The sequence below is a fragment of the Palaemon carinicauda genome, chromosome 1 (assembly GCF_036898095.1).
Source record: "Palaemon carinicauda isolate YSFRI2023 chromosome 1, ASM3689809v2, whole genome shotgun sequence".
In the NCBI taxonomy this organism is placed as follows: Eukaryota; Metazoa; Arthropoda; class Malacostraca; order Decapoda; family Palaemonidae; genus Palaemon; species Palaemon carinicauda.
In genome coordinates, this window is record NC_090725.1 from 142,435,473 (window position 1) to 142,450,388 (window position 14,916).

At 38.6% G+C, this 14,916-nt stretch overlaps 1 protein-coding gene across 1 annotated transcript in view; it reads right to left on the minus strand.

Moving 5' to 3' along the window:
• Positions 1–8,128: 8,128 nt before the first annotated feature.
• Positions 8,129–14,916, minus strand: part of Tti1 (Telo2 interacting protein 1) — a 38,930-nt gene continuing 32,142 nt past the window's right edge. The window contains exon 2 of the mRNA XM_068385635.1: positions 8,129–13,474. Within this exon, the coding sequence (XP_068241736.1) occupies positions 9,931–13,290 (3,360 nt within the window). The 5' untranslated portion in view covers positions 13,291–13,474 and the 3' untranslated portion in view covers positions 8,129–9,930. The remainder of the gene's footprint in view (positions 13,475–14,916) is intronic.

Genomic DNA, 14,916 nt, shown 5'->3' on the forward strand with positions numbered 1-14,916 from the left:
TCCTGAGAACACTTAGCCTTCCTGTTCCTCAAAGAATATGCCAGCCTTTAACATGAGGTCCCAATCTACAATCTGTAATAGGAGATAACTGCAAACTATTATACCCATAAGTTGCAGAGTGAGTGAATCTATAATCAGATAGACAAAAACTTGAAAACTGATGCTGTGTCCAACCTACACTCACATTCCTGCTTTGTTCATTATTGACACGAAGCTAATATCAACCAATCAAACTCAAAAGCATGAGAAAAAGATTGAATAGCCTTGGATAGGATGCAACAGAACAACCATACTGGTTGTGGCCAAAGAGAAAAGTGAAGAGTCTTTGACAGGAAAGTGGGTGGGGTTACGCTCCCAAGCTCACCATCTGCTATTATCTATGTCATTAGCCATTTAAATAGCAGTTCTAGCTCTACTAAAGCCAATTCTCAATTTTAAAGGACAAACAGTTTATACAATATACATGAAGGAACAATTAGCATTTCTATGATATACTACTGTAATTAGTGAAGGTAATCAGTAACAAATATAAATGATATAGGGTAATAACATTTTCACCAAGTAAGAAAGCCCCTGATTCTCTTAAGCTTATACACTACAATATTCTTGACATTGTACTAAAAATTGACTTTAGCTATAACAATTTGAAACTTTTTAGTCTCTGAAAAGAATTGCAAAACCCTTTTACACGCTATATTGCTAAACCTCAAAACTCTAATATAAGAACACAGGCCTTTCAAAAGATTCCAAATGAATACAAAATTAAATTGCTATTGTTTTGAGAGACAATTAAAAAAAATAGATAGTAACCCAGTCTCCCACTGGCTAAAATATAGAATTAATCTCTCAAAATAACTATTTTCTGTACAAACATCCCTTGAGCTTTGAATAAGAATTTGAACTAAAATAGGACTTCATACAAATGTAATGCAATCTTCATAAAATTTGCACTGGTAATTTATAGCTATACAATATTTGTAAAAATTATTGTTAGACTGCCCTATAAATGTGTAGTAAAGTAATTGCACAGCTGCAATATCCCTCTCTACATAAGTTTGGCACACAGTAAATCAGTTTCCACTTTACCTTGGTGATTTTTAAACACCAAATACTAAAATAAAATATCCGTTACGCCGTTTTATATGACCTTACGTCGGTCTCAAGGTTGAACCGTTACAGTAATTTAATTTTATTAATGAAATTGGTACATACATATACATTTATTCAGAAAATATCAAGTGGTATACATAACATAAAGAGAAAATATAATAATAAATAAGAAGGAAAAACTGAACTACGTCTGATAACTTTGTTTCGATTGTCTCAAAATCATACAGTACTGTGCACCTTCTAGCGTGTAACTTTATTTCAACCAAACCACTGTTGGCTTCATTACTTTGTAGTCAAAAAATTACTTCAATAATGTTTGTTAGCAGTATGATGTTAACCAAAATATCTCATTTAAAATAAAAACAAGGATTCCAATATAAAAAACAACAAATGCACAGCACCGAGTAGCGAAGAGCTTCTCATTTGTTTCGCAGAATGAAACCTTACAACTACCTACATGCCTTAGTTGCTTACAAGTTTTTGGCAGTGTTGTATGTACAAGTTAAAGTTATCCTTTTGTATGTCAACAATCTTTGCATATTTTAACAATGTCTCCCAAGAAAGTTAAATCTATTGAATCTAAGAGGCATGTCAATACAATGCAAGATAAATAGGATATGATCAACTGATATGAAAAGGGTGAAAAAGTGACGACCATTGCACAGGCTATAGGACTGGCTCAGAATATGGTATCCACTATTATTCACAATAAAGACCGTATTGTCTAATACGTGACTGAAAAGGTCCCGTCATCGATAACTTCAATTAAAAACGTGGAGAGGTAAAATCTACGATGAAGTGTAATGCTTATTATCTCTTTGGATAGAAAGACAGACATATGAATGGAACCCTACCAGCCAAATGCTTATTCAAGAAAAGGGCAAGTCTTTCTTTGAGAAATGGGAAAAAAAAATCCCAATGAAAAGGACACCATTTACCGCAAGTCATAGATGGTTTAATTTGTTCAAGAAGGGCTTTAGTTTACACAATAATAAAATTAAAGGATAAGCTACTGCTTATGATAACGTTGCTGTCAAAGAATTTTCCGAATGCTTGAAAAAATCATTGATGAAAAACAAATTCCTACGGAACTCATCTTCAGTGTCAATAAAACAAGATTATTTTTGGAAGAGAATGCCCAATTATTCATTTATTTACAAAAAAGATAAAGTATGCTAGTGTACAAGGTAACCAACGGTAGACTAAAATTAATGCTAGGGTGTAACATTACAGTACTGGCAATTTTAAACTAGAACCTTTTTTTTATCTATTATGCAATTAATCCCCGGGCTCTCAAGAACATCTCAAAGTCCCCAATTCCTGTGATTTGGATAGCTACTCTGAAGGCATGTTTACCCATGATAATTTTAAAATGTTATTTTTATAATAAAATAAATTTTTGAATATACTTACCCGGTGATTATATAAGCTGTAACTCTGTTGCTCGACAGAAAACTCTACGTTAAAAATCCGCCAGCGATCGCAATGCAGGTAGGGGGTGTACTTCAACAGCGCCATCTGTCGTGCAGGTACTCAGTACTCAATGTAAACACAGAACTCAATTTTCTCCTCGGTCCACTGGGTCTCTATTGGGGAGGAAGGGAGGGTCCTTTAATATATAATCACCGGGTAAGTATATTCAAAAATTTATTTTATTATAAAAATAACATTTTTCAATATTAAACTTAGCCGGTGATTATATAAGCTGATTCACACCCAGGGGGGTGGGTAGAGACCAGCAATAATTGTTTACATTATTATGAGCTAAGGATTTTTTATTTCATTTTAGCAGTTATTCAAAATAACAAACATAAAATAAATAAGTACCTGGTAAGGAAGTCGACTTGAACAATTACTCTGCCTTTTTAAGTACGTCTTCCTTACGGAGCCTCGCGATCCTCTTAGGATGCTGAGCGACCCCTAGGAGCTGAAGTATCAAGGGTTGCAACCCCTACAACAGGACCTCATCAAAACCTCTAATCTAGGCGCTTCTCAAGAAATGACTTTGACCACCCGCCAAATCAAGTAGGATGCGAAAGGCTTCTTAGCCTTCCGGACAACCCAAAAACAATAATAAAACATTTCAAGAGAAAGATTAAAAAGGTTATGGAATTAGGGAATTGTAGTGGTTGAGCCCTCACCCACTACTACACTCGTTGCTACGAATGGTCCCAGAGTGTAGCAGTTCTCGTAAAGAGACTGGACATTCTTAAGATAAAAAGACGCGAACACTGACTTGCTTTTCCAATAGGTTGTGTCGATTATACTTTGCAGAGATCTATTTTGTTTAAAGGCCACGGAAGTTGCGACAGCCCTAACTTCGTGTGTCCTTACCTTCAGCAAAGCTTGGTCTTCCTCATTCAGATGGGAATGAGCTTCTCGTATTAACAGTCTGATAAAATAGGATAAAGCATTCTTTGACTAGGCAAAGATGGTTTCTTAACTGAACACCATAAAGCTTCAGACGGGCCTCGTAAAGGTTTAGTTCTTTTAAAATAGAACTTAAGAGCTCTTACAGGGCATAAGACTCTTTCTAGTTCATTTCCAACCATACGATAAGTTTGGAATATCGAACGATATTGGCCAAGGCCGAGAAGGCAGCTCGTTTTTGGCTAGAAAACCAAGTTGTAGAACATGTAGCCGTTTCGGATGAGAATCCGATGTTCTTGCTGAAGGCATGAATCTCACTGACTCTTTTAGCTGTGGCTAAGCATACCAGGAAAAGAGTCTTTAAGGTGAGATCTTTCAGGGAGGCTGATTGTAGCGGTTCGAACCTGTCTGACATCAGGAATCTTAGTACCACGTCTAAATTCCAACCAGGTGTAACCAAACGACGCTCCTTCGTGGTCTCAAAAGACTTAAGGAGGTCCTGTAGATCTTTATTGTTGGAAAGATCTAAGCCTCTGTGACGGAAGACTGATGCCAACATGCTTCTGTAACCCTTGATAGAGGGAGCTGAAAGAGATCGTTCTTTCCTCAGATATAAGAGGAAGTCAGCTATTTGAGTTACAGAGGTACTGGTCGAGGATACGGATACTGACTTGCACCAGTTTCGGAAGATTTCCCACTTCGATTGGTAAACTCTAAGGGTGGATGTTCTCCTTGCTCTAGCAATCGCTCTGGCTGCCTCCTTCGAAAAGCCTCTAGCTCTCGAGAGTCTTTCGATAGTCTGAAGGCAGTCAGACGAAGAGCGTGGAGGCCTTGGTGTACCTTCTTTACGCGTGGCTGACGTAGAAGGACCACCCTTAGGGGAAGTGTTCTGGGAACGTCTACTAGCCATCAAAGTACCTCGGTGAACCATTCTCTCGCGGGCCAGAGGGAAGCAACTAGCGTCAACCTTGTCCCTTCGTGAGAGGCGAACTTCTGCAGTACCTTGTTGACAATCTTGAACGGAGGGAATGCATATAGATCTAGATGTGACCAATCTAGGAGAAAGGCATCTATATGAACTGCTGCTGGGTCCGGGATTGGTGAGCAAAATATTGGGAGCCTCTTGGTCATCGAGGTTGCGAAGAGATCTATGGTTGGCTGGCCCCAGGTGGCCCAAAATCTCTTGCATACATCCTTGTGGAGGGTCCATTCTGTTGGAATTATTTGTGCCTTCCGACTGAGACAATCTGCCATGACATTCAAGTTGCCTTGGATGAACCTCGTTACTAGTGATATGTCTAGACCTTTTGACCAGGTGAGGAGGTCCCTTGCGATCTCGTACAACGTCAGAGAGTAGGTCCCTCCTTGCTTGGAGATGTACGCCAAAGCCGTGGTGTTGTCCAAGTTCACCTCCACCACTTTGCCTTGAAGGAGAGACCTGAAGCTTTTCCAGGCCAGACGTACTGCCAGTAGCTCCTTGCAGTTGAAATGCATTGTCCTTTGAATCGAGTTCCATAATCCCGAGCATTCCCGACCGTCTAATGTCGCACCCCAGCCTACGTCCGATGCGTCCGAGAAGAGAACGTGGTTGGGAGTCTGAACAGTCAGGGGAAGACCCTCTCTTAGGTTGATATAGTCCTTTCACCAAGTCAGACAAGACTTTATCTTTCCGGAAACCGGGATCGAGACCGCTTCTAGCGTCTTGTCCTTAGTCCAGTGAAAAGCTAGATGGTATAGAAGAGGACGGAGGTGTAGTCTTCCTAGTGACACAAATTGATCCACGGATGACAGTGTCCCTACCAGACTCATCCACAGCCTGACTGAGCAGCGTTCCTTCTTCAGCATCTTCTGGATGGATAGCAGGGCTGGGGGCTGATCGTCTTGTTCAGCAACGTCCTCATCAGAGGGTTCCTCATCCGAAACTGATGAGGAAACGGCAACGGAGTGGGCAACGTCTGACTCGCTGAATCCGGTCGCACTGGTGGATGCGTGACGGAGCCGGACGCAATATCATGGAACTGCTGCACAGTCTGTGAACTGTCAACAACCATGGGTGCGCGAGGAAGTACAGCGTCAACCCGAAACTGTCTAGACCATCTGGGTTGTGCAGTCAACACCCTACCGGGTTGCTGAGGTTGACGCACTGCGTCACAACAAGTCACCTCTGCTGGTTGTTGAACGTCCTGAACGTCAACAACCACTTCCGAGCGTCGCTTAACGTCAACGTGCGGCTGGCAACCCACACTGGGTCGCATCGGTGGAGGAACCACCTCAACTGGCAGACGCGAGTAGGTTACCTCAGCGTCAACAGGGCGCACAACCGACCGGTTGGGAGGTTGTTGGCCAGAAGGAGGAACCACCTCAACTGGCAGACGCGAGTAGGTTACCTCAGCGTCAACAGGGCGCACAACCGACCGGTTGGAAGGTTGTTGGCCAGAAGGTTCTTCTCCGCATTTAAGTCCTCTATCAAGGACGCAAGCTTGGACTGCATGTCTTGCAGCAAAGCCCATTTAGGGTCTACGGGAGCAGGTGTGGCAACAGACGGGGTTAGCGACTGAGGCGGAACCGTTTACCATCCCTGAAAGCCTTGTTATGTGTGACATAATAGTACAGCAAAACTTCAAAGGCTCGACAAAAGCTGAGAGGTTGACCTGTAAACAACTTGGAGCGTCTCCTGGCTAGGCGCCAGGGCGAGTCTACCAGAATTGAGAAGTCTATCTGGGCAGAGGCATGAACTCCCAAGCCGAGAACTTCTCTCGTGTCATATCAGACTCTCGCTCTATAAGCCAGTTTAAAAGAAGGGAAATCAAAGGCTGTATCCCTAAAACTCCTCCTGGTGCAAAAACCAGTCGCCTAGCCAACGTAACGCTCTCTAGGAGAGCGAGAGAGCACTAGCTTAAAAACAACGGCTTTGAAGTAGCTAGGCCTAGTGTAAGTTCTGACGTTAAGGCGAACGAGGAGCAGCAGTTACAAGATCCGGACGAAGATCCTTAAAAAAATCATCATGATTTAATTAAAGTCCATAGGAGGCTAAGCAGCTTAAGGCTCCTCTCCATCTGACAGAGTCCTCAAGGGAATATCAGTAGGAGGGAGAACAGCAACTTCCTCATCTACAGGAACCTTGTCCGATAAAAGCTAGGTTACCTCAGTGAGTCTCTCACTGGTGCATTAGTAGCAGACCAGAAGGCAACGTCATGTAACTGCTTGACAGTCTGTGAACTGTCAACAACTGAACTGTCAACCACAACAGGTGTGTGAGGACGTACAGTGTCCACTCGAGACTGCTTTGACTGTCTAGACTGAGCAGTCAAAACAACTCTAGAATGCGGAGGTTGACGCACCGCGTCAAAACAAAACAACTTTTACTGATTTCTACCTGAAACACGCAATTCTACCCTTCATTAAAAGGTAGTAATTGCGAAATCAGTCGTAAAATGCAGCTCATTAATACTAGCAAAAAAAAACAGAAAACATATATTAAGATAAAAAATTCAGTGGCTGGGAAAGAGACTAAACGCTAGTTCATATAAACTACGTTTTCAATCTCTCACCGCACATAGCCTGGGGACAAGAATAAAAACCTAGAAACGTTTTACCTTCCTCCCCGTACAGAGACTAGGGACGAGAGTAACACGAGAACAACGTTACCCGCTTGAACGGAACGTTTTCTCTCCTCTCTCTCCCTCCGTCTCTATCTCTCTCTCTCTTTTTCTCTCCTCTCTCTTGATTTCGCACCTAAGAGAAGAGAAGAGCCCAATTATATCTCGTCAAAAAAAAAAAAAATGTTATTTGACTAAAGGAAAAAACTGAAAGGTTTTCCAAATAAAAAGTTCCTTCAATTTAGAATTTAAAACATTTAAGCTAAGAAAGAATGAACAAAACGTCAGAATCGATTTACTCTTACTGCAAAGTGAAACCGTGATACACTCTCTCTCTATCGTAACGATAGAGCGCATGTTGAACGTCCTGAACGTCAACAACTGCGTAGTCTAAACGTTAGTTCATCTTTGAAAACAGTACGAAGACTATCAAAGAAATTCTTTCATAAAACATTACATTTAAAAAGTTCTAAATTCTTTAAAGGCTAAATACGATATAACGGGCTCAACGTTGATTAACTTCGGTTCCAAGTTAGGACAGCCTACTATCAGGAAAGGTCGCATATAAACAAAACATAAAAATTTATTTTTATATGTTTATAATAAATGGAAAGTTAATCGAAGAGGCCTAATAAAGGCGGAGAGATATAAATTATATAGATCTATAACGTGTTAAGCAAAATTACTAAAAACCTAAACACACTTCCGTCTAAGGGAAGGGTCGGCCATTTAAAAGTGAAAGAGAGTCCATACTCTCTTTGTCACCATAATTAAATCTATCCAAAACGAGTTCAAGTTTTGAGATGAAGATAAAACACCTGCATAGCGAAAGCTCAAAACTAGAATAGTGTACTTCACCAAATAGTTGTGAAAACAAATCCAGTTAGTAACAGCGAATTAGTAGGTCTTGCCGGTAGCCCGACAGAGAGAAAATTGAGTTCTGTGTTTACATTGAGTACTGAGTACCTGCACGACAGATGGCGCTGTTGAAGTACACCCCCTACCTGCATTGCGATCGCTGGCGGATTTTTAACGTAGAGTTTTCTGTCGAGCAACAGAGTTGCAGCTTATATAATCACCGGCTAAGTTTAATATTGAAAAAAAATAGTTCAATGGCCATTTTATATCAGCAGTAAAGAAACTTTCTTTCAAGGTTATGTTGACCCTTGATAATGGCCCCAAACATTTCACATATCTGAACAACATGGATCCGAATGTTTAAGTTGTTTTTTTGCCACCTAACACCATTTCTCTTATACAGTACATTCCATGGACCAAGTCATCATAGTGATCTTCAGGTGTTATTATGTATGGCATACCTCAGCAGAGGGTGGGGATAAATATTTGGGAGTTTTGCAAGGAATATAATAGTTATCAAGCAGTGTTAAACATAAGTGAACTTTTTGGGATAAAGTGGCTCAAACAGTGATGAACTGTGTTGGAAAAAGTTTGCTCAATTTTGACATAATTTTAAAGGCTTTTCAAAACTAGTCAAAGAAATATCGACAAATATAGCATCCCTTAGTAAAGAACTTGACATGGAATTAGATTTTAAACACTTTATTGAGGATCATAAAAAATTACTGACCAATAAAGAATTGTTGGAGTTACAGTAGAAACAAAAAATTGAGGAGAGTTCCCTAATACAGAACAGAGAAACTTCAAGCAATGCAACCGGGCTTTTACCCTTTATCCAAGTGTTTGACAATCTTTGAATCCCAGAAACCTTCAACTGAATGTTTTGCTAAAATTATTAATGGTTTTGAAGAATTATTCCTGACTTATAGCACAATTTTTTGTAATGAAGGAAAGAATCACTACTCTCTCTCTCTCTTTCACTGTTAAAAACTACACATTTTATTTAAATGTTAAATGTACAATACTGTACAGTACTGTACCTGTTCTTCACATGAAGGCTTATTTATGTAGGTATGTTTACATAAAATATTAGGATTGTTCATACTTTTTTTTGTTTATTACATTTATATATGGAGAGCAATAAAGTCAATTTACAGGGATAAAAGCGGGTCCCTTGGAATGAATAAACGACGATGTAGGGTGGGGTATTACTGTAACAGCAAGAATAACAACACAAAGTAAAAGTAATCCATTACAATAATTTATCTTTCATTACACTAAAGGGCTAACTACCTACATGAAGAAAGAAAATTAAGTTCTGACACAAAAGCTGTCACAGTGACAAGTGAGTGACAAAATAAAAGATAATTTATTTTGTTAATAATAACACAGCCTCAAATGGCAATAGACTTTGACTTAATGAACTCTCTTGTGATAAATTCCTACTACTTGAATATTCAATAATCTTTATGAGTCATCATCCCAGCCCAGTTACCTGTCTTGTGATAAATATGCGACAATTAAACCATGACTCATTCTTAGGTTATTCATCATCAAAGCCCAGGAACTTTTAAATTCTAATTCATTAATGTGGTTATTTTATTTCATAATATTAACACAAATATTTAAATTCAATCAGACATTCCACATTGAGTTGTTATGAGTAGCAGCGGGTATTAATGAATCTTTGACTGCAATGCAGCAATTTGTACATAAAACTCAGTCCCAAAGATTGCAGCTATAGAGTTACCTTAAATGCAATGTTCTACAAAGGTTCAAAGAACTTACAAGAAAACTGAATATCACTAAAACATCATACTAGAAAAATAAAGTAGTTGGATAATCATCTCAATGAAATGTATGAAGCTGTGTAAAAAATGTTAGGTATTATACTCTTAGACTTATGGATAAACATTCAAGACCTTAAAGCCATTTCACGGTTAGAATGCATAATTACAGTAAGCACTTATAATAATTATATACACTTGATCACTTATGATAGCTGTCTATACAACTCAACAACTTCATGTGCCAGCTGTACTTGTGGATTACTTCTGATGTGAACAGCACCTAAACAAGATGACTGGGGTTCAATTCGTACTGGTGGCTGTTGATAAGCCAATGCCAGCCATACATGCTGAGGATGACTCTTTGCAATTTCCTTAAGAACATCTATTGAATAGTTTAGGAGTTTCTGAGGCTGTTGGGAGTCTAAATAAATCATTATGGCATCCAGAAGTTCACCAACTTCTAAAACACCTAATTTTAAGGCTTTTAGTAGCCTTGGTAAATGTTTCAACATAGTACACTGGGCTCGGTATCCTGTTGTCATATAATAACCACTTTTTTTTGTCTTACTCAAACTTATATTACCTTGATTTTTCAAAAACAAGAAAATAACAGGAAAAATTTCCTTGATTATCCGTCTTCTTAAGAAGTCTCCACTGCTAACAGCCATCACAGTTAAAACATCAAATGAGCGCATCATCACAATAAAGTCAGTATCCTTCAATCGAAGCACAAGAGGCTTCCAAAGTTTGTGAAATATAGGAAGCCTCTCATTTTCCCATTTTGCCAGGGCATCAGAACCAGCCCTTATCACTTCCAAGATTAAAAGCTTGAGCTTCCGTTCCTGAACATATAACAAGTGAGAACACTTTTCAAGAATTTCCACAACATGTTTAATATATATAGGTACCTCAATTTTTTTTTCATCTAGCTGATCAAGCTCCTCTGCTTCCTCAACTTTGCTTTCACTTTCACCTTTGAAAAAACTTTGCTTAATATCCTCTTCTAAATATTTTTCCTTCTCCTCTTTTTCTATACCTCCCTTAACTTGTAACTGCTTGGCATGGTAGTCTCTCAAAAAGATTGCCATTTCATCAGATTTAGGATTTTCATCATCCACAGAACCACATTCCTCTCCTGATTTAATCAGGAGAGGACTGTGGACTTCTGAAAGGGATGATTTTTCTTCATACCTAATTACTGCCATGATGTAAACCAGCAACACTCTAAGCAAAGGCACAGCTTGCTCAGTGTGATACGAATCAAGGGACACCAATATGTCTTGTACTAAATCTTCAGTGAAAGCAATAACATCAATACTGGCATATTCTAAACATACTTGAAGTACAAGGGGTGCAGTAGGATGTTGAAGTAACCGCTTTAGCTTCAGAGACAGGGGATACCAATAGTGATGGACACTATTTTCAATCAGCTTTGCCACGTCTCCAAATTCACAAGCTTGGGCAATTGCTGCAAGTGTGTTACGCCCAGTAAAACTAACCAAAATGTTAGCTTCTCCTGCTTTTTCCATCACAGAGCACAAAATAGTACTCAAAAACATTTCAAAATTCTTCCCAAGCATTAAAGCTGCGGCCCTTATTAAATTTAAAGCATTTGTAACAAGTACAATATTGCTCTTAACCATATCAACTGATATATTCTCTTGTCTATTTACAGGAACCAATGCCTCAATTAGTATTGAATCATCTTCATTTATTCTTTTGAAAGCATTACTGTTAATAACAGCCAGAGGAATCTCAAATATCTCAAGACTAATCACAACATCTAAAATACTCTGAACAACTTTTTCATTTTCCACTAATGGCAAACTTTCACCATCTTTATCTTTCCACTCACTTCTATCTCTCCCTTGTAATATGAGTGCAAAAACAATAAGTGCTTCTTTCCTTGATTGAGATTCTTGCAACAATTCCAAGCAGAGGTCTGAGATTACTGTGATGTCACAATGATAACCAATTAATTTACAAGACGAAGCAATAGAGTCAAATATACGTACATCTCTGAAATACTTAAATTCCTGACCAAGAGATGGTTTAATAGTTAAAATACTGAAGGGATCCTCAGTGTTTGTTCTCTCAAGAAGAAGATCAGAGTCTCCCACATCAAGTGTAAGACCAAAACAAAGCGAACGCAAAAGACGGATAGAGTGGGTTGGCCACGTCAACAGGTGCGCTATTCTGACACCTAAAACTTCAAGACATCCTGAAAGTTGACGTACACTAGACAATATCTTTAAATCACCTTCTTGTTTAAAAATGGTAGGCAACTGAGTACAAAGGGCATACATATGCTCCTCAAGCAGCTCATACATTCCCTTTTTAACTGAGGAATGCTGATTTTCACATCCAATAACATTCATAACAGATAATAAAGAATTTTGAGCAGCAGTTCCAACATCCATGATATCATCATTTCTTAATGTTATGATCACCTGTAAAGCTAATATAATTGCACCTGTAAGGGATTTGTGGCATCTACAAATAAGTTTTTCAGCAAACTGAATAAGAGAACATCTTACTTTCCAGTGAGGATGACTTACTAATTTTGTCATTGACTGAATTATTATAATTAACTTCCCTGCAGTTTCACTTACCCATTTTCTATTTATATCAACACTTGGCAATTTTGAGGAAGTTTCTTCATCTGGTCCAGCGATATAAAATTTATTCTTTTGAGAAGAGTCTTCTGCTTTATTTATTACGTTTTCTTCCTTAAATAACTTTTTTCTAAGTTCTGTGACTGTTTCATTCTCTTCTAAATGAGACACTTTTTCTTTTAAGAAATCATCTCTCATTACTAACACAACAAAATAAACCCAGGCATCTATAGCAGAAGAGGTAATTTTATGACCTTGTTTTTCATCACCATTAGCAATTTTTGCTAATCCTGTTACAATACCCGGCAGAAAATTTGTGAAATGGAAACTAAGATTATTTTGCTTTACAACAGATTTGTTTGAAAAAAATTTCTTTTGACCTAGGGCTAATAAACAGTCTATAGCCTCTAATCTTAAGTTACGATTCTTTTCCTCTTGTGCCAGTTTCAGGCAGATGAATATAGCATGTCCAAGTTGAGGTTTAAAATCATTACTAGTAATTTTGTCAAGCACTTTGTCAGTGCTATTATGAATCAGAGTTGAAACAGTACTCAATATTAATTGCTTGCACTCTTCACTCAGGTTATTTCCTTGTTGTGGATCATTCTTGTTGGTAAGAAGAATGAAAATTTCAGTGAAAATATTCAAGAAAAAATTGAAATCATCTATGCTAGACTGGCGCAAAACAATAAGCATACATCTCACCAATTCTTCCTGCATAGTCCAAGACAACTTATTGCCACTTTTCAAAATTATAAAAAGGGGAAATAAAAGATACTCCTTCATCTCATTGATGCAACTTGAAGTACCATCTCTTTGCAAAGTATTTTCAGCTGCCAGAACTTTCTCAATTTCCCGACAAAGTGCTTGTAAGCTTTCCAAACTGTGGTCACGAGCAACAGCAACACTTGCTGGTTGTAATATATGAAACACTTCTTGAGGATCCATAATTAATAAGTAAATTCTACTTCTCTATTTCACAGCATCAAAAAGCTATAAAAACTAACCTTTGCAACAATTATTATCTATAACCTTCAGAGTTTTAAATACAAATTCAAATTACTTCCATGCTTCAGTGCTAACTTGAGTTTATGTTACTTGAAGAAAATCCCGTCAGGCTATAAGGTAATTCCTGAAAATAAAGAAAACCATCAAAACACAGAAAAGCAATGTACTTATTATATCAAACCTATCTTTTTTATTAAATGTTTCAAAGCAATAGTTCATTATTTATTCAAGCATAAGCTTCAAACTGTAAACACTGCATCATTAAGCATTACTGTACTTATAAATAACACACCTATAATTCCAATCACAATGTCTTGGGTAAAAGTCATGTACAACAGTAAATTAATTTTTTTCTATCTAATTCTAAGGCATTTCAAGTACTAGTTGTTTCATCAAAAAGCAATCAGTCATAGTTAGCCTTAATTTACAGAGTTGAATTCCCTGAGACATACCTCCTGAAGTCTTAGAGACAGAAAAATCAGAAGTTATAAATATGACAAATTTGTAAGTAATATGTGTTTCTCCTAACGATACACATCTGGAGATATTTATAGGGATATACTTTCGGCAAAGCTGAAAGATGAGCCATGACAATTTTAGCAAGGGATAACCACCCTAACAGGACTTCTTGGGGGATAGGGCTGGCAGGCCAATTTGTATAAATAGCTCCAGGATTGTATCGTTAAGAAAAATACAAATAACTTACATTTTTGTCATGAGTTCCAACACCAAATACAAACCCTTTGCTATTTATAGGGATGACTTACCTCTTAGGAAGGAGAAAGTCCTAGCCAACTGGATTTAGTTATTTTTCCCGGGGTTCTCTCTCCTTCGATATTAAACCATACTGTAGGTAGTAGGAACCCTGCCATCACTAAAATAGTTGTGCTATGCACAATTAGAGGCCTGCAGAAGCTGAGTGTTTGTGATACTAGCAATGTGGCTGGTCCTAGTAAATAGGACCTCGAGCCATGGGAATCTGAAAGTACCGAGACTTCACCCAATAGCCTCCCTCGTAGGGGGTAATGGGTACGCAACAAGTATTATTTCTATACTTAGGATACACAAGCGAGATAAATCTTACCTGCAGAGAGGTGAGGTCAGCTGTGCTGGGTACCATGGGGCTGATTTCCCCAGAGGGAGAGAAAGTGAAAAGAAAAAGGAAGCCAGTCATTCTTTACTCATTCACCCTAGACTAACCCAGGTAACCTCAGTCCTCAACCCTCTGCTACTTGTCCATCAAGGAGCTCAAGGTGTTTTAGACCACTTTTTAGTGCAGCCACCACAGGACCAATGGAAAACGTATCCATGTTCCTGTGGGTTACGTCATGCAGGTAGTGGGCTGTGAAGGTCCTCTGGCGCTTCCACGTGCCCCCTTGTAGTACATGCATCATAGAGTAGTTTCTCTTGAACGCCAGGGACGTTGCAATGCTCCTGACGTCATGAGCTCTAGGATGCTTTTGTGGAGGAGGGTTAGGATTAAGCACAAAGTCAATGACCTTGCAGATCCAAGGTCATGTTGACAAACAGTGCTGACACACGGGGGCGAGCTCTGCTGTTCTTTTA